The sequence below is a fragment of the Branchiostoma lanceolatum genome, chromosome 12 (genome assembly GCF_035083965.1).
Source record: "Branchiostoma lanceolatum isolate klBraLanc5 chromosome 12, klBraLanc5.hap2, whole genome shotgun sequence".
In the NCBI taxonomy this organism is placed as follows: domain Eukaryota; kingdom Metazoa; phylum Chordata; class Leptocardii; order Amphioxiformes; family Branchiostomatidae; genus Branchiostoma; species Branchiostoma lanceolatum.
In genome coordinates, this window is record NC_089733.1 from 12,693,174 (window position 1) to 12,719,566 (window position 26,393).

The window sequence follows — 26,393 nt, forward strand, 5'->3', positions numbered from 1 at the left end:
GGGACGGAAAGAAACTTAAAACAAGAGACAGTCCGTTGTAGAAGAAAAAAAATAATAGTCAAACAAAAGTACTCAAAGGCAAGGAAATAAGCAAGAAAAAAATTAGGCCTCTTGTTATTATATTTTCTTGACATTTTTCCCTAGGAGATGTAATATTGGTTAAGTTCACATGAATGTATGGTATCAATTTAGTTTTTACTGTATCACATAGAATGGTCAGGAATTTAAAACAGAAATATACCAATTTTTTCTGCATATACAATTTTATAGGCAGGGTTGTAACAATTACTTTTTTGTACATCAATCAAACGATAAGCCTTATCCAACAGCAATGGAGTCTTTAACAAACATGAAAACTTACCCAGAGAAAACGTCCGGAAGTAATGTTATTCCAGCTGACAAAATCGCTTTGACTTGGAGGAACCCTTCCAGGTCTAAGACAACTTTGAGAAGTCAAGAAAGTTGTAGCTCAGTGTGGTTCCTTGTGGGACAAGTTCAACTGTACAGCTTGCTTCCTCTGATATGCCATGATTTGCATACAAGCTACATGCAAGGGCAATACTATATGCATAAACCTTCCTGTTCCTGTGGTACCCTTACATGTATATCTTGAGAATATCTGAAAGTCAATTCCATGATCTTTAAGTTAAACCTAAAGGTTAAAATGAAACGTAACTTTAAGTTCTTCTTCTATTCCTTAGTCTAACTATTTGACTGTTGGGGCACCACTGAAGATCTGGCCAGGTTAATTTCTTCTCCCTTCTCGGTTTTAATTGGTTTTAAAAAGTTAAGTCCCCTTCCTTTTTCTGAGTTACAAAGGAGGGAAACATGACAGTGCTGTTATTGACTGAATTCTTCATATTCATAAGTTATGCAAAGAACTTTTTGAAATGTGAATATGCCCATCTACTGTATTGGTTACATCATTAAGTCAGAAGGGTGTTAAGACTTAGACTTTGTGAAAATGGATGTGTTGCAGTGTCCCACGTTTTAAGTGGAATGCATACAACAAACCAGTGAACTCCTATTGGGAGCCTCAGAATTGCAGTGAAAAAAGGCAGGGATCTTTGGTCACCTACATTGGTGTTAGCACATGCAACTGCACTGCCAGTTTCAATGATAAATGATTACAGAATTGTGAAAGAATTTTTCCAGTCAAATACATACACTGTAGATGGTATGTACAATCAGTGAATATTAGTTGAGAGTTAAACTTCTTAGAGGTGCACTGCACTGCCATTTTCAATGATTTTATAGAACCAGTCAAGTGACTGTAGATGGTTCTTACGATGTCAGTATTCTTCGAGTTAAACTTTTCAGAGCTGCACTGGCATTTTCAAGGATTTTATAGAATCGGTAACTGTGAAAGATCTTCCATTTAAATGATTTCAAATATATTGTACAGTGTAAAGTACAATGTGTAAAGTGATGCAAGAATTGAGACTACCGGTGAATTATTAGAAAAAGAAATGTTTATACTTGTAGCCCAGCAAATCTTTGGTATGTTAGAAAAGATTGATAAAATCGATTGTGAATTGAAATTTCCTCTCATCTACATGTATTTAAAGATATGGTCTTTTCTGAAAACATCTTTCAATGTTGATCTTTAAATCAATAATCATTATCACTGGGTACTGTGTGCTCTTTGGTAGTCAGAAGAAATTAGCAATGGGTTGTAATGTCACAGATAGGACTCCCTAATTTGTGTCACCAAAGAGCACACGATATACACAACGGATTTAATTCAAAGGTTACAGGACTGCTACAGTATTTTCAGTAAAGACCAAATCTTTATGTGACTGATAAAGGAAGTTTCATTTCACTAGCACTTAAAAGATACATGACATTGTACTTGTTGATGTGTTTGAAACAGTTATGGCTGGAATACTAACAAATATAACCATATCCCACCTTAGCCTGATCAACAACCAACAGACGCCACAAGTACAGTTCAAGGAAAAGGATGAAGAGGATGAGGAGGACTATGAAGCTCCTGACACAGAGGAAGGGGAGTTGGATTTCCGCAGTAGTGGGAAGAGAATTAGCGCTCTAACGAGGTTCTACCTCTTCTACGATGCCCCCATCACAACCTTCATGCACAATGTGGTATGTTACAATTTTTCATCCTCAATATATGAACAATGTATTGATTACAAGTGGTTACAAGGACCATTTAAGTTGTCCTGAGTATGCAAATTAGATATATGTAAATACCTTTATGCTAATTCCAGTACAGTGCTTCTAACTAGGGGTGGGTACCAGTACAAACAATTCAGGTCTGGTCCAGGTCCAGGTCCAGAGGGTCAGGTCCAGGTCCGGACCTGTACCTGTACCTGATTATAGTAGTGTCGCAGTACATCATATTTTGGAGAGCGAGACACACGCAAAAGTCTCCAAACGTCATGTCTGGAACGATATAATTTCTTAGGTTTGCACTTTGTCTCAAAATTATAAGTATACTCTTCTCGCCGTCTGTTTACTAATCCTTTAAGTGTTTCTAGGTATGATTCACAGCTAACGTCTTCGAAAATGAAGTTAAATCTGCTGTTTTGTATTTTCTTAGACCAGTTATGTGGCCGCCTGGTACTATGAATTTTCTAATCGGTCCATAGGCCGGTCCACTGATTTTTTACGGACCGGTTTTTTTGGACCGGTCCATTCAGAAATACCGGTTTTGTACCAGTACACGGTACCGGTACCCACCCCTACTTCTAACATGTTATAATTTATGAGCATTTTGGTTTGTTTCAGCTGTCCTATATCCTGTTCCTATGTCTGTACTCTGTGGTCATCCTTACCCAGTTTGAGTTCAACGTCCTGTCAGTCATCGACTACATCCTGGCAGTGTGGATCTTTACTCTCTTCTGTGAAGAGATCAGACAGGTAGGTTTCTTTGTTTGTTTGATAGTCATTTTAGATGGTGACATAAAGCCGACGGCTCCGTGTATCAGGGAGCTTCAGGTGTTAGGTTCAAGCGTCAAACTTCTGCAGTAAAGGTTTGTATCAATTTAGTAATTAGCAAGCTGTTTTTATGACTTGTAATGTCCATGCTCCAATTTAGCCCACTGGCTGCTATTGTCGTGGCATGTAAGTGTCAATCAATCAATAAACCATGATAATGATTACTCCTTTGTACATAAAAGTACTGTACAATTATAAGATGCACTCACTGGTTTTTTTTTTTGGAAACTGTTGTTTGATTGTTTGGTTGTAATTTCAGCTCATCACCACAGAGGCAAGATCGGTGTCAGGGAAGTTATTGGAATACGTCGGCAACTACTGGAACTTGTTTGATCTGGTGAACATTATCACCTTCATTACAGCATTTGGTAAGTCTCCTTCATAAAACCTTGATGCATTTGTACTTTTTTTAGTATCAAAATTATTTTAGAAATGCTCTGATTGTAATAACTCCATAACATGCTGATAATGATTGGCAAGCTTTCTGGTAGTAGTTGAAATTGTAGCCAACAAACGTACATACTTACTGTAGCATACATTGTCCAGAGGTTAGTGACCCTTCCTCTGGATCAAGAGGTTGGGAGTTTGAATCCCTACTGTTTTTGCTCATCTGACATACACACTACTGGAAAGGGTTGCCGTCCTTAGGACAGGACATTAAGCTGTGCTCACTATGGGTAGCTATGGGTAATCTCCTGGTACAGTAAATCTATAAATACTGTACATAATACGTCTGTTTTCTCTGTCACGACCAGTGAAAGATAAGCTCTTTAGGGAGCTCAACTGGTTTAAGATCACTTTTTTACCACAAATTTTGTTTTTCAATGCTGCAGCGTTAAGGTTCTTCCCCGGGACATTTAGCGCTGCGCGGGTCTTGTACAGCCTGAACCTGATGATCTTCTTCTTCCGGCTCCTACATATCTTCTACATCAACAAGGAGATGGGACCAAAACTCATCATGATCGCCAGAATGGTAGGTTCATCTTTTGTTTTGCATATTACCACTTTTCTACCAGTGTACATTTGTACTGCCTTTAGGCGTAACACACCAGCTTTGTACAGATTTAAATACAAGGTGCTTAAGGCCAGACTGTAAGGTTTAATCCGCTCACACCGAGATGGACCCCTAATCTTTTCAATTGTGATGGAATCTTTAATGTGCTCAAGGTGTGGCTCTCCTCAAACATGGGTCCTCTAGCCATCTGAGAGGACGTCCCTAACTAAAGCTAGCTACTTATTTTCACCTGAGTCGAGTGAGGAAATATGTGTTAAGTGCCTTTCCATAGGGCACAACATTAAGGCATGCCTGGGATTCAAACCCCAAATCTTTAGATGATAAGTTAGCAACCCTAACCAAAAGACCACCTTATGCCAGGAAAAAGTGGTTTTGCTATCCTAAGCTCTCACCCTTAATTTTCTGCAGAAAAGTAAAGAATAATGGGACAAGACTTTACAATCTCATGTGTCTTTTATATTTAATGTACTGTAATTCTTGATATGTTAACTGTAACTTAATTTTAGCCGATTTAACTGTCACTAGTCAACAGCTAAAATTCATCATCACTAATATTTGATCACTAACATTTTTAAGCCTGTAATGTTTGTTCCCACCGTTAAAATTAAGTGCCGTGACCTACTCCATTTTCCCCCAACCACTATCTTTTCCTGCCGCTATATTAAAGTTATTTACAGTATGTTCATTTTTCTCACAGCTGAAGGATCTGATCTTCTTCATCTTCATCCTGATCATCTTCATCCTGGCCTACGGTGTGGCATCACAAGCCATCCTGTATCCCAACGAGACCAGGGTTGGGACAGTCCTACAGGGCATCTTCCACAAGTCTTACTTCCAGATATACGGAGAACTCTTCTTGGAGGAAATCATGAGTAAGTTGGCATCACTTTTCTGTGTCCACATTGATGCAGCATTCTAGGAATGAGGTCAACTCTCTTGCTTGTGAACCAAGAGGTTGAGAGTTTGAATCCCATCTGCTCACCTGACATACATGTACATGCTACTGGAAAGGGTAGCAGTCCTTATATATACATGTAGAGGACAGGACGTTAAGTCATGGTCCACTGTTCATTGTACTTGTTGAAAGGAGGATGTGGAATTTCACCAGTAAAATGAACCTGTACATATACAGCGCATATACTGACAGTATACAGATCATCTGTCTTTCATGTCATGACGAGTGCAAAATAACTCTTCGATGAGCTAAACCACTTCAAAATCACTTTGAATTTCACTTTTTTTGCAGTTTTCTAAGTACCAATTCTTCTTTCTCTTTTACCATACATCAGTGTTTCCAAAGCCATCCTTGCCAACCATTTAAAATATTTTTTTGTCCTTACAGATGATGGTTTCACCTGTGAGGCTGATGATGCCACAGCCATAGCTAACAACACACAGAGATGTCCATCAGAAATAGGAACTTACCTGGTACCTGTTCTACTGGGGCTGTACATGTTGGTCACCAATGTTCTACTCCTCAACCTGCTGATTGCTATGTTTGGGTAAGTTATGATAATTAAAAAATAGGTTCTCTCTGTTAATGAATAGCTAGGAAGAGCTTATACCTCCTTTCCACTGAGACTGTATCTGTATATTTATTTATTTATTTATTTCAGCTTTATTACAAGGTGTAAATGGACAGAGGGAAACAGGAATTCCTTATATATATTAGCTAGCATAGCAAACCTTTGGTGTAACACACCAGCTGCTGCTTGTTATATTACACCAAACAACTTTTGAGCAACAAACAGATTTCATCTTATTTCGTAAAGAAGTGTATTTTGTAAGTTTTCTGTGCGTTTTGCTGTCTTTCATTCACTACCTACACCCCACAAGTTTTTACCTGCACCATTCATTGTTCTTTGCTTTTTAGTCCAACAAATCACAATGTTTTGAAAATTTTCATATTTTGACTCTTTTTATCAGCTGTAATCAAGATTGCTACTATGAAAAATGCAAGACATTTTGGTCTACTACTGGCTATATATATTGTAGCTGTGCTGCATGTATGCTGTGTTTTTTAGGTGATTGTATCTTAGCTGCAGGTAGCAATCAGAAATGGCAGCATAAGTTCAATTCTACCTACACTAAGTTAAACCTACATGATTATGTATGAAAACATTGAGAGATACATGCATTGTGACATCAACCTTTAATTCCTCATAATTCCAGCTACACCTTTGAGAAAGTTCAGGAGAACACCGACAAGATCTGGAAGTTCCAGAGGTACGACCTGATCAAGGAGTACTCTGACCGCCCTCCGCTGGCTCCTCCAGTCATCCTCTTCTCCCACATCTTCCTCCTGTTCCGAGCTATCACCATGGGATGCTGCAAGAAGTGTCGCCCAGGGGACAGCGTCATGAGTAAGGGCTAAGAATCTAGCTTCAAATATTTTTTTACTAAAAAATGAGATACTGTTACAGTAAGTCTTGAAACATTTGCAGTTTTTTTTATTTTCACAGTGACCTCTTCACCGCAAATTCATAACGCTGCAACTGTTTTACAGACTCCTTTCAACTGCAAAATCAAAATGCTGTAAAAGCCTCTTTCCTGTTTCATTGCAAAAGCAAGTCCCTGCAACCACCTCCAGTCACAAGCCACATTAAAACAGTCCCGTCAATGTTTACTAGTTAACCCTACCCTGTTCTCAGCAACCATTTCCCTCCGTCCCTTGTGTGGTTGCTGAATCCAGGTTTGAGTGTACCATTATGACAGCCTAGTACCTGTAGATTCATATATTTTCATGGGGACTTGACTGTGTGGTAGGAGGGGAAAGGTTTTCACTGTGTCAATTTGTAGTTGAAACTATACATTAGTACAGATGTACTACTAACAGTGGAAAAGCTTGTCATGATTTATTAGTAGAGATGACAATGTTAAAGCTGATAATTCAAAACAAATCATCGCAAACATTTCAAGGTATGCTGTATAGTACATTTTGTGTATATCTTGTCAGCATGAAATACAAACTATCATGAAAGAAAAGTCTATGACATAGGACTGGTGTATTTTATAGATAGTAATTCTGAATATGCTTCCAAGTCTGTAGTATAGGAAGAGCAATAACATTGTTATAAGTCATTCCCAAATGTGTAAAACACCTGATTTCAGTGAGGCCTTGCTTGCTCTTTAACAAATGCATATTATTGATATGTGGAAATGATGAGATTATGAATTGTTTGTTGGCCTTTTTTCTTTCTTTCGCGTGAGGACATTACCAATCATGTTGTTACTGATTTGAGGACATTGTAACTACATTTTTTTCTTTTCTTTTCTTTTGAAGGAGCTCACACATTTGGTAACACAGTCCTTAGACCAACAGATGTATCCTGCATTAAGTTTTTTTTACTTTATGATCTTTGAATGATATATTTAATGCACAAACTCAATTCTGCTATACAAGACACATTCCTTATGATTCTTTCTCTTGTGTTGTTGATATGATGTGGCTATACTCTATCTCTCCTACATCTATATTTTCTGAAGCACTTTGGTGAGGAGACAAGGATTTTTCCACTGCACTCTTCAGAACCTGTGTAAGTTGCACTCTCTGAACTCCTGTCTCTAACTCTGTTTTAAACACCTGAGTCTGAATCAGGCCAGAAAACAGTGAAGCTTTTTAGTACTCACTGTTTTCAAGACTGTGATTGATTGATTGATTGATTTAACTCCCTTTACACGATGGCAATCTCTGTGTGCCTTACAGTGACCAAAATTGGATTTGTGTGACCCTTGACTTCATAATTGGAATATTATGCAAGATGTAAAAGTATGATTTAAAAGGCAACAAAACGCACAAAATGTTAAAAGAATTTTTCTCTATCTACAAAAATCGTTGAGCAATCTATCAAACCTTTGGTCACTCATGCAGTAGTCACAGCCTTTAGTGGGAAGGGTGTGTTGTTTGAATGTTGTTCCTGCAAGTTGCACTTTTGAAGTTTATTAGTGTGAAGGTTTGTTGGTTTCACTTTTTTCAACACAGAGTTGACACATTGTTTTATTGTTATTTGAGTTTATCATAATGTGAAAGGGACAACAAAACATTGGATGCTTTTTGGAGTATTTAACCTTCTCCCTGCTGCCTAACCCTGCAACCTGTACAAATTTGGTGCCATTTAAAGACTACATGGAGAAGGTTAAACTGCATAAAATATTCTCTTTGTATTCCTCACAAGGTTGGTTTTCAACAGATGTTTGTCTTTTGAAAAACCTGTTTTAACCAAATAAGGCCACACCAGTTTTATTTGTTGACTTTCAAGTTTTATAGAATGAATTATTAAATATGAAAATAGAATATGAGGGGACAGTCTGTCCTTGGAACACACAGTATCATGGACTGAACAGATTTAGAAGCAAGTTTTCCTCTCAGTCCTCTGTTTTCATAATGTCTGCTTGAGAACCAACAAGTCAAATTGGTTTGTCCTTCAGCAGCTCAAGTTTGCAAATTCTCAAATGAAAATATTTTGATGTTGTTGTTTTCAGAGGTGAAGCTGGAAACTGCAGAGAGAAAACAGCTGATTCTGTGGGAGTACCTGAACAGTGAGAACTACCTGCAGCAAACCCGCAGGGAAAAAAGCCAGGAGACCGACGAGAGGGTGCACAATACACAGGAAAAGTAAGCAAAATGAAATAGAAATCCTTATAATAACAATATGTGAAACACTTAAATGGTTTAGCAAGAGCTGTTATTCTCTTCTTGTATTTAGTATTTTTTACCCAAGGCCATGTTGATTTGATTATATGGATGACATCTGATCAATTTTCGTCCATTTTCCACCCAAAAAATTTTCAGCCATACTGTAAAACATAAAAAGCAGCTGCAGAATGAGAAAATGCGTGTTGTAAATTGCAAGAAAAGTTGTTCGAAAACGGATACTAATGTCGTAGAATGCCAAAGTCAATTCCGAGGTCAAAGAAGAAGTTTTGAAAGAACAAAAATAAAGAACCTATAGTTTCTGTCAGCTTATTGTGTTAAGTTTTGTTTATCCTTCCTGACCACATAGATTTCATAATGAAGGCAACTTTTAACTTTTGTTGCCAAACTCGCATCAGTTTTGGGGTGCCCAGAGGATGTCATCCATATGATCAAATCAACATGGCCCAACCAACCCAACTCTTTGGGGATACTGTCTTTGTCTTTGTAAAAAAGAAATCATTCAAACATTAAACTGCCAACATCCAGGGCTCCTTTCTTTCTTCATCTCAACAACTGATTTAGACAACTAATAAAAAATATTCCCCTTTTATGACAGGGTTGACGAGCTGAAGGATCTGGCTAACGAACAAGACGAGCGACTGACCAGACTGGAGGAACAGATGATCAAGTCCACCATGTCCTTAGAGTCCATCATTCAGTCTCAGGCATGGATCATCAAGTCCTTACAGCAGAACAACCTCTCAGCTAGAGAAGCACCACCTGAACTGGAAGACACTTCTGCAGGTGACTGTGTATCTCTGTTATATTGTATCTGACCCTTACCTCTTCCCTCATGACCTCAATGAAAAGCAGCCTGCGTGCCGATTTGAGCTTATCATGAATAAACAAAAGTTCAAACAAACAAAAGTGAGCCATGCATGTCTATTTTTGGTCGTCCCTTTACCAACTCAGCCAATGGCTAATCAGACCAAATCGGCCCAACACTTTAATCCTAACTGTAACCCTGGCCAAGTTGACAAGGGTGTTGGACCAAGTTGACCAGGGTGTTGAACTGAGTTGGTAAAGGGCCAAATTGTTCTGATCCTGTCTGTTTTTCTTCATTTCCAATTCATAAAAGCGTTGCAGATCCCAAAAGTGGTGCAGCGGCCAAGTGGGTAGAATACTCGTTTTGCATTTGGGAGGTCATGGATTCAAACCCCTTCATACCCTTTTAAGTGTGACTTTTAAAAATGGTACATACTGCTTTCTCTGCTTGGCACTCGTGAGAAAGAGTATGGAAGTTGAACATATGTACACACCACTACCAGTGGACTAACCCCCTGCTGTAGTGGCTCTGTGTGGCCCAAGGGCTACAGAAACAATAGAACAACAGAAACTATACACTGGTGTGGAAACGATTGGATTTTAATTCATTTATTTATTTATTCATTTATTTTTCAGAAAAAGCACCACATCCAAAAGCCCCACTCACAAGAGAGCCGACCTCAATGAATCTGGGTAAGAGACCAAAGACAGTGAAAGGCAGGCGGCGCACTTTGGACGGTCAGCCAATCCAGGAGATCCACCAGAAGGCCAGGACCTCTCCATACCCAATGTGTGATGTAAACAGGTTTCCAGTGCCAGATGACAAAGTACCTTGGGAGGTAGGACTTCTTTTTTGTCTTCTTATTGTGGAAAGTTTGCTTGGATTTAGTTCAGGAAATGTTTGCATAAGACTTATTCCTATCACAATATTTAAAGTTAAAAGTGTATTTTTAAATGGAACAAAATCTATCATGAACATATTTATGTATGTTGCTCTAGTTCTCATATTACATTTAAAGTGGAAAATCTTTAAATGTTTAAGCCAAAAAGGAGGGCGTAGACTGGTTCTAACTTTGAATGTTTAACACGTACATTGTAGTTCTCCCTTTAGCAGTCTAGCTTTAAGTTATTTCTAAAGCTAGACTGCTTTAAGCTTTAAGTATACAAATGTAGTGCTGTCAATGCAGAAATATTTGTGGTGGTTTTATGTTCGTTTTCGCAGTGAACTCTTTTCCGCCAACTTAAAACCACCGCGAATCCCGTTCCATTGTGTGACTGTAGCACTACTACTGTTTCAAACGTTGACTCAAAATCATCACAATTACTCCATTTTCTCCCTACCGTGAAATCAAATCCCCGCGAACATTTCTGCATTTACAGTATTTTGTAAGGATGTCTTTCCTTGGTGCTGAAAGCATAGTGGTGCCTTCCATTGCAGCTACACAAAAGTGTTTGCTGTACCAACCAACGTTTTCTCCATTTTTCGATCTCCATCTAACAACTGCTAAACCAAACGTTTGCAGCTTTGCTTCTCCCATGCATAGGGTAAAATACTTACTAATATGTTTATTATCTTCGACTCGAAGGACTACCAAGATGTTTATTAACAATAAATCCTTTGAAATGTAGGTACCATTCAGTAGTTACAGCCCAGTAGACTACACGGCAGACTGTGTGCTGGCAGGTCCTCCATGGGCAGATGTGGACCTCATGAGCATGTAAGTAAAACAGTCATGTATCAACAATTAAAAATGGCGATAATGAGAGAGAAAAAAGAGGATTATTACTTAAGGATATAAAACAAGAGCACTCCAACTGAGGGTGCTTTTTTTCAAAGATTTTCTTTTTTTACAAGTCATATTTAAGTTTTATGATTCAAAGCAATCTTTTGAACATAACACATGTAGTTCAACCTATTTTTGCTACATGTATTTAAGAATAGAGTAAAAGTTGACACACTGGTAGTTTGATTACTTGGTTGAGCTATCTGCTAACTGTGTTAAAAATGCATAATATATCATCAAAAAAGTGCATATTTAACAGTTCAAAATTATGACTTGTTTATACATTTGTATTCAAACTAATTCAAATGCAGATTGAAGTTAATTTGTATAGATTTTGGCAGGTCATTTGCAAATCACCATTACGAGCAATGTTATCGTGGCAGTTGTAGCTGGAATTAATTCTTACTTTCTTTCTTATACTTAATAATCTTCAGGTCTCTTGAGGAAAGACCTTTCCTGATGTTTAACCAGTTGGATACAAAGTTCAAGGGCGCTGTGGAAAGAACTAGCTTCATCGGAACATACAAGGTCAAGGAGAAACTCCCACTGTAAGTAAAAACCTCCTTGTTTGGTCCATCGTGTTAACCATTGTATGAAACCATTGGTTTGAGCTAAGTAGATATCCTTCTGTTATTAAACAAACACCAACAAAAATCATTATTCAGAATCTATTGCTGTTGTTAAATTTATAAAGCTTTGTACTTCTGACTGAGGCCCTTTCTTCCTACTTTTCAGAAATGATTTTGCTACATACAAGTATAAAATGTATAATGATAATCCAAGCAAAAAACCCTTTTTTCCTGCAGTAATCCCAAAGGACGTACAGGCATGGTGGGGAGAGGACTGATGGGCAGGTTTGGACCTAACCATGCGGCGGATCCTGTGGTCACAAGGTTTGTACAATCACTTGTTCTTTTGATGCTTAACAGGTTGATTATCTTCCATTTGTTTTAGCAATATGTGTACCTACCTACCTACCAAGTCCCTTGACCTCCAGGTCGTTGGGGGGACAAGGTAGCAATGAAGATGGACATTTGTCTCCAGGATTGTCTATTTATGTGTACAGTTGTTTATTTTATTTTACTCCTGGACCAATGTTTGGCCTATAGTCTGAGTCTTATATTCACATGAATTGTACAGTCCAAGTGGAATAGCTGAAAGATTACATACATGTTTTAATCGTTAATCGTTATGATGGAAAAAATTATGAAAACTGGTAAAGATGTTCTGAAAATGCATACACACAGCTCGTAAAACAAACTAAACATGCATTTTTTAGAAAAAATGGCAGTTTCATTTGTTCTGGTTGAGATGAGATGATGGTTACCTTTGTCATTGTTGACACTACAGATGGAAGAGGGACAGGTTTGGGAACAAAGAGGTTCATCCTGACACCAGCCGGAATGTGCTGGAGTTTGTGGCCATCCAGAGGAGAGACAACGGACTCTGGGCCATTCCTGGGGTATGTGTGGTTTCAACAATTTCCCTCTCATACAGTAACAGTCATACCTATAGCAAGGTTTTAAAACACTGTATGTCAATCTTATTTTGCCAAATTACATGTAAAAAGGTGTAAAGAGGTGTTGTGTAACGCAAATCAGTTTGCTGAGAGTTTAAATGACGATCATCGCTTTACAAACAAATGTACCATTCCTACGTTTGTAGTTACAGATAAAACTGCCAAAGAAGACCATTCAAGGGATTGATAAAATCTGGTCTATGCGGGCAGGTGGTCACTATAGACAGAATTCTTAATTCTTGTGTCAAATTGAAAAACTATCTAAGGGACCACCAAAAAGTAGTCACATTGGCCAGGTGGTCCTTATGTAGAGGTGGCCACTTGTACAGGTTTGACTGTGGTAGAAAGTCAAACTAACATCATGATGATGGTCCTTTTTAGCCAGAAGTAAAGAAAAAGAAGTAACTTCATAATGTGCTTGTCTACAGGGCATGGTGGAGCCTGGTGAGAACCTAAGCATGACTCTGAAGAACGAGTTTGGGGAGGAGGCTCTGGGGAAACTGGACAAGACAGAACAGGAGAGGATGGACATGTCTAAGAAACTGGACAAACTCTTCCGACAGGGCAAGGAGGTAAGGCCACTCTAAGTCAATTGTTTGTTTCTTTAATCTTTCTTTCTTTCTAGAAGAGTTCAAGTAAAAAAACAGTGGCTATTTTCAATACATTGTATTAATCTTTGTACAACAGCCTTTCTAATGATATTTTGTGATGTGTTTTATTTGTATAATATCAACTCTCATAATTTCCACCAGGTACTCTAAGATTGCCACATTAAAAAATAGTGTTATCCAGACCTTCTTAAGAATGTCTTGAACACCTGGATATCTGAAGTCTGCATACATCGGGGATTTTGATGCTGCATTTAGTATATCTCTTTAAATTCATCATTTTTCTGAACGTGGTAGTCTTGGGGTATCTGGTGGTCTTTTGAGGGTTGATTTTAAGCAAAAAGCTCACAAGCATTTTCTTTTTATGGGGATTCATACTACTTCTGATAATCACTGTAATATAAAAAAAATTTTGTTAACTATCTTTGTGTATCTCACTCCAGGTGTTTAAAGGCTACTCAGACGACCCCAGGAACACAGACAATGCTTGGATCGAGACCACGGCTATTAACTACCATGATGAGGAGGGGTACCTCATGCAGAACTTCACCTTACAGGTAGGGGGCGTTGTTAAGTCAAACCCATCACACATTCAGGACCTTCCCACAACTTCCCAAGGTTGTCACTAGGTTGGAAGTAGCCTGGAATCCACCCTATTCTAGCACCAGTTTGTTCCTCTGGTCGCATCCAGTAGAATAGGACTTTCCCAACTTTGAATGGCCAAGTGGCTAGTCTAGAGGACTGAAGATCGAGAGGTCACAGGTTCGTTGTGTCCTCAGGAAAGGCACTTAACATGACTTTCCTGACAAGGTGTAAAATGGGTACCTGACTTCAGTTGGGAAGGTAAAGGCCGTGGAAGGAAAGAGTTGGGCTCTGCCTTCCAAATGCCCTGCTCTAGGCACAGTGGATTAAAACTACTGCCCCTACGACCTTTAGAAAGACTATCATAGTACTACCTTTACCTACATTTATACCTCTTTTTGATCATTCCTACCTGATTTCTGTTCCTCCCTCCAGGCTGGTGATGATGCCGGTGCCGTACGTTGGCAGGACGTCGATGGAAACTCTCCGCTCTTCGCAAGTCACCAGGCTATCCTCAAACATGTGGCTGGGTTTCATAACGCACATTTCTAGCTCACTTCAATGTCTTAATCGGGGATTTCAACAATGATATACCAGTGTACAGCCAAACCTGTGAAAGTGACCACCTCTACAAAAGGACCACCAGGCCAATGCAACCACTTTTTGGTAGTAATTTTCCCATTGACTCAAGCATTAAGAATCCTGTCTATAGGGCGTATTCAGTCACGTGACCCTCCTCCTAGCAACGAGCACTGGCGGCCATGTTGGTGCTCACTTGATAGTGGAGCCCTATGGAACTCTCCGTATAAATAGCATATGTTTTCTACGCCATTCACAATTTCTCTTCGAAACGTTTTGTCTCACAATCATGGTGTTTTGCCTCGTGGTCAGATGTTGGATTGGGACTGATAAAGCACACACTGATCGGGTAACAGTAAGATTGGTTTGGCGTTTCTCGTGTAGGTGAGGGAACATACGAAGGGACTAACGACTGAAACAAAAGTGGATTTCTGACATACGAACAGCGGATCTAAATAGTTGAAGTTTAAGAATCAACGTGAGTGTATGGAAACCTTTTGTAAGTTATCTGGTCGAAAAGCAAATTACAGGCCCGTTGTGTAACACAGTCGCAGCACCGTGTAGTCGTTGCTTGAGATACGTTCGTAAACCGGGGGTCTTTCAACGTCGAACTTTCCCGATCATAACGTACTCCCTGTCAACAAAATTTTTCACGACACTCAAGACACTGTAGCAGCGACACTGTACTACGTGGTTGCAGGCCTTGGAACACTTGTATGCTGTGAACTGATTTTATGCGTACTCTGTAAACAGTTTAGCGGCCATGTTTGTAGGCTCTGCTGGGGAAAACCTTTCCTCGCGCGCTCGTCACAGCCTCGTGGATAATGGGTCATTTCCAGTAGGTGAAATTGGATTTTTGTAGCGAAAAGGATGTGAGGCTGGAGACTCTTTGCATATAATAAAACAGCGATCAGACGACTTCGCATTCCTTGGAAATTTAGAGACCGTCGGACACCGAGAAACTTCGCTGCAGGGTGAGCACCAACATGGCCGCCCACGGAATACGCCCTATAGTGACTTACCTGTCTACAAACACCAGATTTTATTGGTCCTGCGAGTGGTCTTGGACAGGTTTGACTATACCCCATGGCCTACCATATTGTGCCTCAGAGTTTTGATACTTGGATGAAGCTTACCATTTGAGCTGCAATTAATCCTACAAACATGTACATTTTATATGCCCTCATCAGCATTGTGACAAACATGTAGAACCATCAGGTTGGTATGAATATGTCTATTAGTGTCAAATATTGAACAGTCTTCACTAGTAGATATTTTTATGCAGATTCTATCTGAAATTTAAGATGTTCAAAGAAAGGCCGAGGATCCTAGATATGCATGTGTAGCTGATTGAAAGCATCCTTAGTGTAAAATAGATACATGTACTAGTAATATAATGTATGATAATTATACTTGTTTAGTTACATAGACCTACATGTATTTGTGACCGTACATTGTAAGTGATGAACAAGGTGTCTTCCGTGTTTAAAGTGTAACAAGTTGTTTTGTATATTTCAGCATAATTGATAAACATTAAACTTGAACTTTGATTTATACATGATATTTTATGAAGAAAATTTGAATGTTGTCATTGGAACCATAATTCTTATGTCTCATTTTTGAAGGTTTTATGTTATTGATCCTTTTGAGATGTGATCTGTGCCAAGATCTGCAAAATGTTGTCTTTTGTTAAGATTGGATTTTTACTGTGAAATGTTGTCTCTTCCAGCAATAGCTTTGTCACCTGAAGCTAACTTAAGATTAGTTTTATGTACAGATGGTTAATGTGTTTCTTGCTATGCCCAAACTGGCTTACTTTCAACATGACATATAGTTATTGTATTTTGTAAACATGATAATGTATGTGACTGAGATGTAAAATTCTAAAAGCTTATAAGGTCAAGTCTTTTTCCTGGCATGTAAATAATTTCTTAAGACTGACCTCAACGCTAAGTCATGAATTCTTACTTAGAAATGTAGGTAACCAAATCGCTACTAGTAGGTATTTTGATTATCTATTTTAGGGTGTGAATTCTGAATCTGATCTTTTGATGAATGTTGCTCTTTGTGTTCAATCATGACTACATTCCTATGGATGGGAATAGAATAGCCTTGTGATTAAAACAATCCATGGTTTCTAGATATTATGTGTGAGGTCTCTATAACCTGTGTAGCTATCAAACGGAAGAATAGTACATATTTGTACACAGTTTTGTTCATTTAAGAACCCTTTACCCTGACATCAGAAGGATTATCTACGCTAAGTTCAGGAAGGAAGTCACAAAATGTGGCCACCTCGCTACGTAATATGGGTATAAATCGTACACATTTCAACACGCCATGGGGTGCATGAGTTGACAGATTTTATTTTCAGGCACAAGCCATCCAATTCACGGTTAAACCATACAACACTGAGTCAGCAAATGTGCCGACGCGCACAATCATTCCGGTCGTTGTTATGGACTGCTCAGCCACGGTGACTCGCACGTTCTGGTTCCCGTGGTCCAGCTGTTTCAGACCAACGGTCACCACTGGAGTCCTCCGGAATGCCCTGCTGAACAGTACGGGGAGGTCCTGGGTACGGATCCCATTGCCATACATGGCATAGCCAGTTACGGCAATACCGGACTCACCTATTACGGTAAAAACGTTGGTTATAGTATTATATATGTCACAGTAGAGATGGCGATTCAGGACAATCGGCGATTGTCCTAGGACAGTTCGCGATCGCCGTTTGTCCTAGGACAGACTGCAATCGCGATTCACATGAAATAGTTAATAATTGTGAAATGTAGGTAGCATGTTAAACATGATTGAAATGTAATGCAATGATTCATTCTATTTTCCAAAGCATTTCCATCTAATCAGAATTAGTCCAAGTAGAATCGCCGTTTGTCCTAGGACAGATTGCGATCGCAATCTCTACTAATAGAATCGGCGATTGTCCTAGGACAGATCGCGATCGCAGAATTTGTCCAAGTAGAATCGCCGTTTGTCCTAGGACAGATTGCGATCGCAATCTCTACTAGTAGAATCGACGATTGTCCTAGGACAGATCGCGATCGCAGAATTTGTCCTGAATCGCCATCTCTACTGTGACATATACATACGTTGTACGCATATTTTGCCAGTAGCGTATCTAACGTTAAAGTTGGTATCACACTGGACTTGCGGCACGTTGGCGACCTCGCTGCAACTGTGCCATTTGACAGAGCGCTCAATTAAGTTAATCGATAAAAAACATATTTTTTACGCTTTGTGTGTTTTGTCGTCTTTTTAGTCATATATTGTACTTATACATTTTGCATGACATTCCCGTTATAAAGTCAAGGGTAACACAAATTCAATTTACGTCGCAGCAAGGTCGCCTACGTGCCACAATCTAGTGAGATACCTGCATGTATGCCCGTGTTTTTGTTTATAACCAAAGCCGGGGAACTGGCCCCATAAACTTAATAAGTACCTTTACAGCGACATATGAGACGAATCGATTTTTTTCACCGGTGCTAGCATTGTTTGATCATGGCATGCACTTGCTCTTAATACATCAACCATTGGTTATAATAGACCGATCCTGTCGGACACCATATCGAACGAATAGAAGACCCATAGAACCCCCTGTTCTATTCAGCCCACCTCCGTCAAAAACAGCTTTGGCGGGGCAGAAATGGCACGTGTAAAGCAGGGTACGTATATCTGGGACAGGTTTTCCTCTGTATTGGTTGAATGCATGCTCAGAACAAAAACGAATTTAAAAAGAAAATAGATCGGGCACTCAAGGAGAGGAAGCTTGTACCACATGCTGACTACTACAAAGTCCGCTAGCGCAGAGTTTTGTATCTTCAGTTACTGGTGTGTGAAACTGGTTAACTTGAAAGTAAACAGGGAAGTAAAAGGATGCATTTTAATTCTTAGTTACTGAATACCATGCAGCTGTCATGCATGCAGTCAATACAGTGGGAACCCTGTCACAGATATATGAACCCTATTTTACACGTGCATCGCCTGCTTGTCAGAAACTGGGCGCTGATGCCCACCGACAAGGGAAAGCTATGCGGCGCATACCGCTTTAACATTGACCGAAAACATTACGCTCTCACCGCAACTACACCTACCCAATCCTTAAACAACTCTACCCGGTGGATACTGCCTTCAACAAAGAAGACATAGCATTCTTATTTGGCCCGCTCTGAAAGGGTTTCAGTGCCACAAAAGCTAAACCGAAGTTAGTGGCATTATTTTCCACCTAGCTGCGGCGGCCATGTTTGGTCCGTCAAACCCTGTTTTTGACGGAGGTGTTCGAAATCGAACAGGGGGCGTGGCTTTGGGATCGGTCTATTGTAGATAGGGACATAGACATTCCTATCAGTAATTACATATTTGCTACTGTGTAGCTCAATTGACATGTTAAAACATACACGTAATTGTAGAGGTATGTATTACATTTTCAACTATATGCCATTCTATTATGAAGCATACAACGTTTTGAAATACACCATTAAATGTTATGTTAACAGGTCATTTGCCAAGGACATGCTCTACACTTACAAGAACGCACCAGGTAAGGCCTAGGGGAATTAATGTTGTGTTTCCGATTGCGGTCCTAAAGATGGGGTCGGCAGGTAGGGATTCTCCTCTTTTTCTTTCAAGTTAGATTTCAGCCGAAGTGATCGAGCGAATACTACTTGACACTGTCAAACTGAAATGCATCAATAGATGATATTTTCAGCATCATATTCTAATCATAAATTGTGGAGAACATGTTGGAAAACGAGTCTACAATGTTGTCATCACTCAAATGTTGGATCGAAAATGTTGTGTCCATTACCAGAGATCGACCCAAAAGAAGGCTAGGATTGGCAGGTTTTTGCTACGGTCGGTCGCGATCGGTATTAAACAGGAAACACAACATTTTCCTAGGCCAAATACATGTAGATACGTACAGCGCTCCACGTAAACCAGAGGGTCTCTCTGGTGATTCACGAATGACTTGGCTTGGAGCTGGTGAACTTGAGCTTTCAAGTCCTGCAGTTGTTTCTCCAAGGTTTCCAGGCTGTTGGGAGCTGTAATAGAATGTAATCTTCTGCAGGCAAATAGTAGTGGACAACCTCAAGCCAACCGTAATTGTTGTCCACTATAATTTGCCTACTAATCTTCTGCAGCAGTTATATTTCCAAACCGGTGCCCTGCCGGAAAGTTTTACGGACTTTTTTTACTTGTGAGCGGGGCCCGTAACCCCCCATCTGGCTGCCGGGCTATCTTAGGGCTCGAGCGGGCCCCCGATTGATAATTCCCAGAGAGAAAAAAACGCCAGATCCAAGCTGTGACCTAGTCGGGCCGCCGGGACCCTGGCTGATTTTAAGTGCGAATTCCCGATCGAGGCCAACAAATGCCCGGAAACCACCGGGAGACTTACAAGTCCCTGCCCAAATTGGAAATGAAAACAAAAACATCGTAAGCTACCCGACGGGACGTCGGTTTGGACATCTGGCATCATTTTATTTTCATAACACTGCTCGATGTTCACTATTTTTGTTGATAATTATATGGACATTGACCTCATCCGCATAGTCATACGTCAAGCTGGAAAAGCTAAAGGCATGATACGTACTTTCAAATGGTCGACTGTACAAACAACAAATAGATTGCTTTGAGCTATATAATTATTATTATACAACGGTGAATATCTACGTAACCTATATGAACGGTGCGGTCACATTTGTGGTAGGCCGTCGTACGGTTTTAATATCGTGCAATCTAAGACGGCCTTTTCCGTAACAAGACCTTTGTGCGACATAGGTACGACTAACCCAAGAATGTCCTTTGCGACCGCACGACGACTGTGATCACGGGCCCTTACCTGCTACATCCCCTGTGACTTCAGAGGCCGCTATCACGGATAGGATGCAGAGAAAGATGCAAGTTGCCGCCTTCATCGTGTCTTCGGGCGCTTTCGGTTCCTCGGGTGGTATCTCTAAGGCACAGGCGGGCTTACTGGGCTATTTATCCCGTCAAAGCCACTAAAGCAAACGTTACACCTGTTTGTATATCTTCATCCGCTTCCCCTGTGATAAAGTGTTCAAACAAACGTATCCTGGGCATCAAACATGCACTTCTCTGTGTCAATTCCTGGAAAAACATAGCCTCCATAGCAGCCCTTTTTTGGCTTAGAGTACACTTTTTGCTGATGAACTTTCTTTGCCGGCTGCACAAACGACCCAATACACAAGTCATCAGCAAACAGTGCATTATAAGCCAAAAAAGGCCCATAGAGAGGGATACACACGACCAGAGGAGAGTGTTATTATCTAACAAACCACATCTTTATGAATATAAAATCGAAACTGAACATATGGTGGTCTTTCAAGGCCGGATTCCGAGAATGTGACCGGACACAAAGTTGCGTAGCAGTAATTTCTTAGTAGTAAATTATTTCTATTAGGCTAAATAATTTTTTCTCCGAAAATATTGATTGACTTTCTGATGCACATTTCTGTCTGTCAAAACTGGGTATGGAATCAAAGATACCTTTCAACGGTAAATCCGCTGCAGCTGTAATAATACAACAGGTTCTCATGAAATAAAAAAAATATGTGTGTGTGTGTGTCATTGTGTGTGTGTGTGCGCGTATAGTGTGTGTGCGTGTGTGTTATATTTGGTAATCTACCAGAAACTATAATATGATATATGGAGTTTAGGAAGCTGAGCTGAAGTCAGTTTAGCCAAGGAGGTTATTGAGTATGGACTGGGGGTCACATGCTCGTCCTGCATTCTGGCTTCTGCTTTTTCTGTAATTTTTAGCATTTTTTCTGATGAACATGATTTTGTTAGATGGCCGTGAGGCATATCATCGGGGGCTACTATTTTAATACGAGGTTGGTGCTCGTGTGGGTGTAATATTTGTACGTGTTCAAGTATTATAGGGGCCTCATGGGAGGAACTATGATATAGGAAGTTTGAAGAATTCTATTGTCAAAACGTCTTCGTTTGTAACGTATGTTCTACTACATCCAAAATCTAGTACTACTAGAATGAATGTGTTCAGCTTCTATATCATAATTCCCCAAGAGACGAAACGTTTCATTTTTCTATCGGCTCAAATTTTGCACAGTGATAGTACTTGGCCCTCAACCACTCAAAATGGCTTTCTTTTTGCTCAACACCGATTGTTGCCATGGCAACGGGCCAAACAAGTTTTTGGGCCGTTTTCTCTGATTTCGGCATGTCAAAAACATGAAAATTGGCTCATTTGAGGACATAATTACGAGCAGATGCTTGCATTTAACGGGAAAACAAAAACTGGACTAAAAAGAGCAACTATTCAGCTTAACTAGAATAGCTTGGAAGTTTTCACAAATTCAAGTGCTTGGGCAACCTCAAAAGGTGTTTGAAGCTTGTGAAAAAAGGTAATTTTATCCCAACTTTGAAACGCTGTAAATCCAAAAGTGGTGTTTTGTTTTGCTTCAAATTTAAATCATATATACATCCAAGTATTGGCTATCAAATCCTAGTTTTCAAATGTTGGTATCTTCTTTGGTTGTCATGTGGTTGTCCTCAGAAGTAGGTCATTTTTTTATGTTTGACGAAAAATATGATGTTGGGCCATATCTTTAAGGCCCAATAAATGGGAAAGTAAAAAAGTGATCTGATTTAAATTCATGTCAAAGGTAACCCTATGCATGTTCTATCAAATGAATGCTTACAAAGGTTAGTGTCATGTTTCGTTGCTGTGTACGTGTCCCTAAAAGTAGGCCATATTTTCGACATGTGTGGAAATTGATATTTTGGGCTATGTTTGAAGCTCTGAAATTATCAAAGTAGAATGTTTTTTCAACTCAATCTTTTATCAGAAGTACCCCTGTGTATTTTGTATCAAATGAATGCTTGCAAAGGTTCGTGTCATGTTTCGTTGCTGTGTGCTTGTCCCTAAAAGTAGGCCATATTTTTGACATATGCGGAAATCAACATTTTGGGCTACTGTTGAAGTTCATAAGATGTCAAAATAGAATGTTTCTGGAATTCAATCTTTTATCAGACGTACCCCTGCATATTGTCTATCAAATGAATGCTTGCAAAAGTTGGTGTCTTGTTTCGTTGCTGTGTAGTTGTCCCTAAAAGTAGGCCATATTTTCGACGTATGACAACACTAGCCTTCAGGAACCACTACTTTCTTTCAATAGTCACAAAACATCATTCTGTAAGTGTGTGACTGTATTTCACGAGAGCTATTAAAATGCAACAGAAGACAAACAACATTCTAATTCATACTGATGTTATATTCTTGGTGCAACAGATTGCACAATTTTCACATGGCCACAGCTGCGTAACATATATCCATTATCAAGTCACAATATATCACCAGATAACATACCATATCATTTTCATACAATAATCTCTTCATTTCTCTAAATACTTAGGCTCTGATTACCGTTGTACAATTAGTTACACATTACAGTATCTGTTTATCTTCATTATAATAACTAGGAATGGTTTCTAGAGCAAATGTCAGAGGCTTATTCAATTGTGTCTGTTTATAATGTTGTACAAGGCAAGTTACAACAATCAAAATAGCGTTACATTTAATGGTGTGTGCTTCAGCAGAGTAAACCAATTTAGCTGATTTCAATCTTGGTAGCAATGTTTGTTCCAGTGTCTACAGCCATATCTATTTCCACACCGCACATAGCCCTTGGGCCCCAAAAATTGAGAAAAATGTTCTGCAGTCAATGCAGCAAGGGACTAGTTGACTTGTAGTGGAGTGTGTTCAACTCCCCAAATGCTGAGTGCTAGGCAGAGAAAGCGGTATGTGCCAATTTTGGTATGACTTGGCCGGGGATGTAACTTGAGACCTACCAAATGCAAGGCACTATACCCACTAGGCCATTGCACTTGTACTTCTTGTCTATATTGTGTATTTCCGAGTTGTTCTTTTTGTGATCACATGCAATCACATGTACACAATGCCAATCTATGAGTTGTTACTACACTTCCATCCTTTGTTATGTTGTTGTAACATTGTATTTACCGAATGCGCGACAAGAAAATTGCTCACAAATCATAACTTCAAAAAAATCTGAATAGATATAAATAGAACACCTGCAGACACACCTTATCTCTTTGATTATTATTTTGGCTACAATAAATTCTGGCTGTGGCAAATAAAATCTCAAATCTAGGAATCTACAGAAATGTTTTTCTGATATAGTTCCACGTACATACTTGAATTTTCTGATTACTGTGAAGTCACTTCTTTTTGCAGGTATTTACTTTTGCAGTAGAAGGGCAAAGAATCTTTTTGCAGTGTTTTTGAAAACAAGTCTTCAGTACAGTAGTAATACATCGGAAACATATTCTACATCGGAAACATATTCGTGGTGTCATAAATTCACTGTGCAGAGGTCACTGTGAAAATAAAATCACTGCGAATATTTCAAGATTTACAGTAGTCTACACATCTTCATATTGAGTTAGTACAGAATGGTTTAAGCTGCAGCTGTGGCTTAGTTCATTAGTTATGATCCTCCATGAGTGCCTCGAAGGAGAACGGGACGAACTGGTGCCCCTCCCCCTTGTAAAACTTGCTCTGGAACTCCACCCTGAAGAAAAGAAGTTACAACAACTTTAGAAACATTCTACAAAGAATGCATTACACTTTGTTCAATGGAAGAAGAAACCAACAACCTAAATTGTACATTCGCACTGACTTATGTTCTGACACAGTCAGGGTCTTCCAAATGATGGACGAAAACATCATGAGTGTGGTAAAATCTAAGGTTGATTATGCTTGGAATGACAGCAGACAAATCTGGGATGTCTATCAAAGATACAAATATAGACTGGTTCGGCCAATGATAAGCGGCCAAATTCTTTGAATTTTAAAACCATCAGAGTTAAGGGTATCTTTGCCTAAAAGTCTTCTGTCACATTTGCCAATGGCATGGCTTGTTCACCTGCATCCATCAGCTAATCCCTAAAAATCTTGAATTGATTGGTAAGACACCAGTCAGATAGTTGCTAAAAATGTGCAGCAAGCTACTTTTCTGCTGTGTGACGCCGGTTTTACTATCAGTAACTGTAAAATCTACTAACATAAATCCACCGGGGTACATAATTCTGCCACCCTGAAAAGATATGTCCAAACAGATCTCCAAGCCAACCTCCTCCAGTATGATGCACTCCTGTATATCTAAACTGTGAATACCTATGGGGTGCTGCACAGCACACTAGAGATCTCTCAAACCTACGGTTTTCCAAAGTGGCGGATTTATGTAACCAAGCAGACTAATGTTAATGGAGGTTACCTGGAATATCTAATATTGCTGTGTTCTTGTGAAAAAAAAGCCTAAACAGTACATACCAGTGCAGACGCAGGGCGTGGAGGAAAGCAGACAGCCCCTCCATGACCAGGAGGATGGCGATGGTGAGCACAGCGAAGGCCGGGAACACCAGAGTGGTGACCACGGCACCCACCCAGCCCTGGAACCCCAGTCCAATATGCAGAACCATACTCCACAGCACCTCCGACAACTCTGTAGGGACAATACCGGCTTGTTTAATGATACAGTAACAAAAGCACTTCATTACTATGATACGTCATATACATTTTGTAAAAATTCTTCACAGCAAGAGCCATAAGATTAATTTTCTAGCAAAACATATGTCATGCCCAATTACTACAACAAAGGTTGCTAATGAATTCGTAACCGCCACAAAGACATATCTTACTATCATGAAATAGGAATTATGGATTAAACCCTTACATTGAAATGTTTCATGTTTACATACTTCCTACTAAGCTTCTAATTCTTTTATCAATGTTTCTAACTTGTATCAGTTGTTTAAAAAATAACAATACCACATTTCAAATAACAAAATCAACGATCAATTTCGTTGTTAACAGTATGTATGTATGTATGTACAGTGAATAAAAATAGTCTTTGCACATAACCAAGTGTTTGATTCCAAGAGTACAAAAAATAAAATATAATAAGTTTATTGCAAATTTATGCCCGTAGGCTAATTTCATGTTGACAACAATGTCGAAGTACAAATGTAAAGTAAAAACATAAGGCATAAATGTGATACAAGACCAAACTGTATTGCTAGTCTACAATAAGTTTCTATATCTACGGTACTAATGTGGGGTTTGATTTCTTCTTTGAAAGCAGTGGGAAATAAAAAGTCCCACACTTTCAATGATGAGTGGGTTGGAAGATTTCAATATATCTATGTATGTACACAAATATGGAGGAACTTACGGGCATGAGCCAGACTGAGTGCCCAGAGTCGTAGGTAGGAGGCCGTGTGGGAGATACAGCCCAGACAGAACTCTATGGTGTGGATAGACTGGTAGATCAGCAGCTCTCCTATATCAAACTTGGTAAGGGGAGGGTGGGACGAAGAGAGTCAGTCATATTCTTCAGCAACAGTTTTGAACAGGGAATCTTTGCTGTCCTCAACATGTAAAAACGTATGGATGTGGGTTAGAAAAAACATGTAACATGTCCAGCTGTGTGCTTCTGTGCTAAGTCACATGGTATGGAAGCTTCCACCACTTCCGCTTACGACAGAATCACACAGCAGGACATGTTTCATGTTGCTAATACATAAGTAATGGCTGCCACCCTAAACCTTCATCACGTTACAGCCCAGTGTTCTCGCCAGGGCATTTGAGCGTAGGGGGCCCGTACGCAGTGATTTGGATCCCCTATGCTGTGATTTTGGCCCCTATGCTGTGTTTCAACCAGCGTAAGTGGGATTTTCTGTTGTTTTGATGCAAAGGTAAAAAAACTTTGGCTTTATTTCACAAACTTTAGCCCTCAAAATGCAGGAAATAGTGTCATTGAGAGTCTTTAAGTTCAAAAATTTCCAGGGGGAGGATGCC

At 39.5% G+C, this 26,393-nt stretch overlaps 3 protein-coding genes across 11 annotated transcripts in view; 1 reads left to right on the plus strand and 2 right to left on the minus strand.

Annotated features, from left to right (window-relative positions):
• The window catches only part of LOC136445646 (transient receptor potential cation channel subfamily M member-like 2), a 29,668-nt gene extending 14,164 nt beyond the window's left edge, over window positions 1-15,504 (plus strand). For all 3 annotated transcript variants that reach the window (XM_066443769.1, XM_066443768.1, XM_066443770.1), the window contains 17 exons: window positions 1,917-2,106; window positions 2,752-2,883; window positions 3,221-3,329; window positions 3,795-3,934; window positions 4,674-4,848; window positions 5,319-5,478; window positions 6,149-6,339; window positions 8,459-8,591; window positions 9,229-9,416; window positions 10,074-10,276; window positions 11,067-11,155; window positions 11,656-11,769; window positions 12,028-12,114; window positions 12,572-12,683; window positions 13,169-13,312; window positions 13,792-13,905; window positions 14,366-15,504. In XM_066443769.1, coding sequence (XP_066299866.1) covers window positions 1,917-2,106; window positions 2,752-2,883; window positions 3,221-3,329; window positions 3,795-3,934; window positions 4,674-4,848; window positions 5,319-5,478; window positions 6,149-6,339; window positions 8,459-8,591; window positions 9,229-9,416; window positions 10,074-10,276; window positions 11,067-11,155; window positions 11,656-11,769; window positions 12,028-12,114; window positions 12,572-12,683; window positions 13,169-13,312; window positions 13,792-13,905; window positions 14,366-14,482 — 2,398 coding nt within the window. In that variant the 3' untranslated portion in view covers window positions 14,483-15,504. The remainder of the gene's footprint in view (window positions 1-1,916; window positions 2,107-2,751; window positions 2,884-3,220; window positions 3,330-3,794; window positions 3,935-4,673; window positions 4,849-5,318; window positions 5,479-6,148; window positions 6,340-8,458; window positions 8,592-9,228; window positions 9,417-10,073; window positions 10,277-11,066; window positions 11,156-11,655; window positions 11,770-12,027; window positions 12,115-12,571; window positions 12,684-13,168; window positions 13,313-13,791; window positions 13,906-14,365) is intronic.
• Window positions 15,505-16,859: 1,355 nt separating this feature from the next.
• Window positions 16,860-20,569, minus strand: LOC136445647 (ATP synthase subunits region ORF 7-like). Its single transcript, XM_066443771.1, has 3 exons — window positions 20,370-20,569; window positions 19,453-19,572; window positions 16,860-17,142 (listed from the first exon to the last, which is right to left on the minus strand). The coding sequence occupies exons 1-3, from the start codon at window positions 20,443-20,445 to the stop codon at window positions 16,880-16,882; spliced, it is 459 nt and encodes a 152-aa protein (XP_066299868.1). The 5' UTR covers window positions 20,446-20,569; the 3' UTR covers window positions 16,860-16,879.
• A 2,195-nt stretch (window positions 20,570-22,764) lies between these two features.
• Window positions 22,765-26,393, minus strand: part of LOC136445839 (V-type proton ATPase 116 kDa subunit a 1-like) — a 268,423-nt gene continuing 264,794 nt past the window's right edge. For all 7 annotated transcript variants that reach the window (XM_066444003.1, XM_066444001.1, XM_066443998.1 and 4 more), the window contains 3 exons: window positions 25,768-25,887; window positions 24,867-25,038; window positions 22,765-24,105 (listed from right to left, as the gene is read on the minus strand). In XM_066444003.1, coding sequence (XP_066300100.1) covers window positions 24,018-24,105; window positions 24,867-25,038; window positions 25,768-25,887 — 380 coding nt within the window. In that variant the 3' untranslated portion in view covers window positions 22,765-24,017. The remainder of the gene's footprint in view (window positions 24,106-24,866; window positions 25,039-25,767; window positions 25,888-26,393) is intronic.

What these genes read in the sequence shown, in the direction of transcription:
- LOC136445647 (XM_066443771.1), bottom strand. Translation starts at nt 20,445, where the DNA reads ATGAAGGCGGCAACTTGCATCTTTCTCTGCATCCTATCCGTGATAGCG. An exon ending in AGTCACAGGGGATGTAGCAG is followed by an intron (nt 19,573 to 20,369) that starts GTAAGGGCCCGT and finishes ATTCTATTACAG; the next exon opens with CTCCCAACAGCCTGGAAACC. An exon ending in TCTGGTTTACGTGGAGCGCT is followed by an intron (nt 17,143 to 19,452) that starts GTACGTATCTAC and finishes TTACCGTAATAG; the next exon opens with GTGAGTCCGGTATTGCCGTA.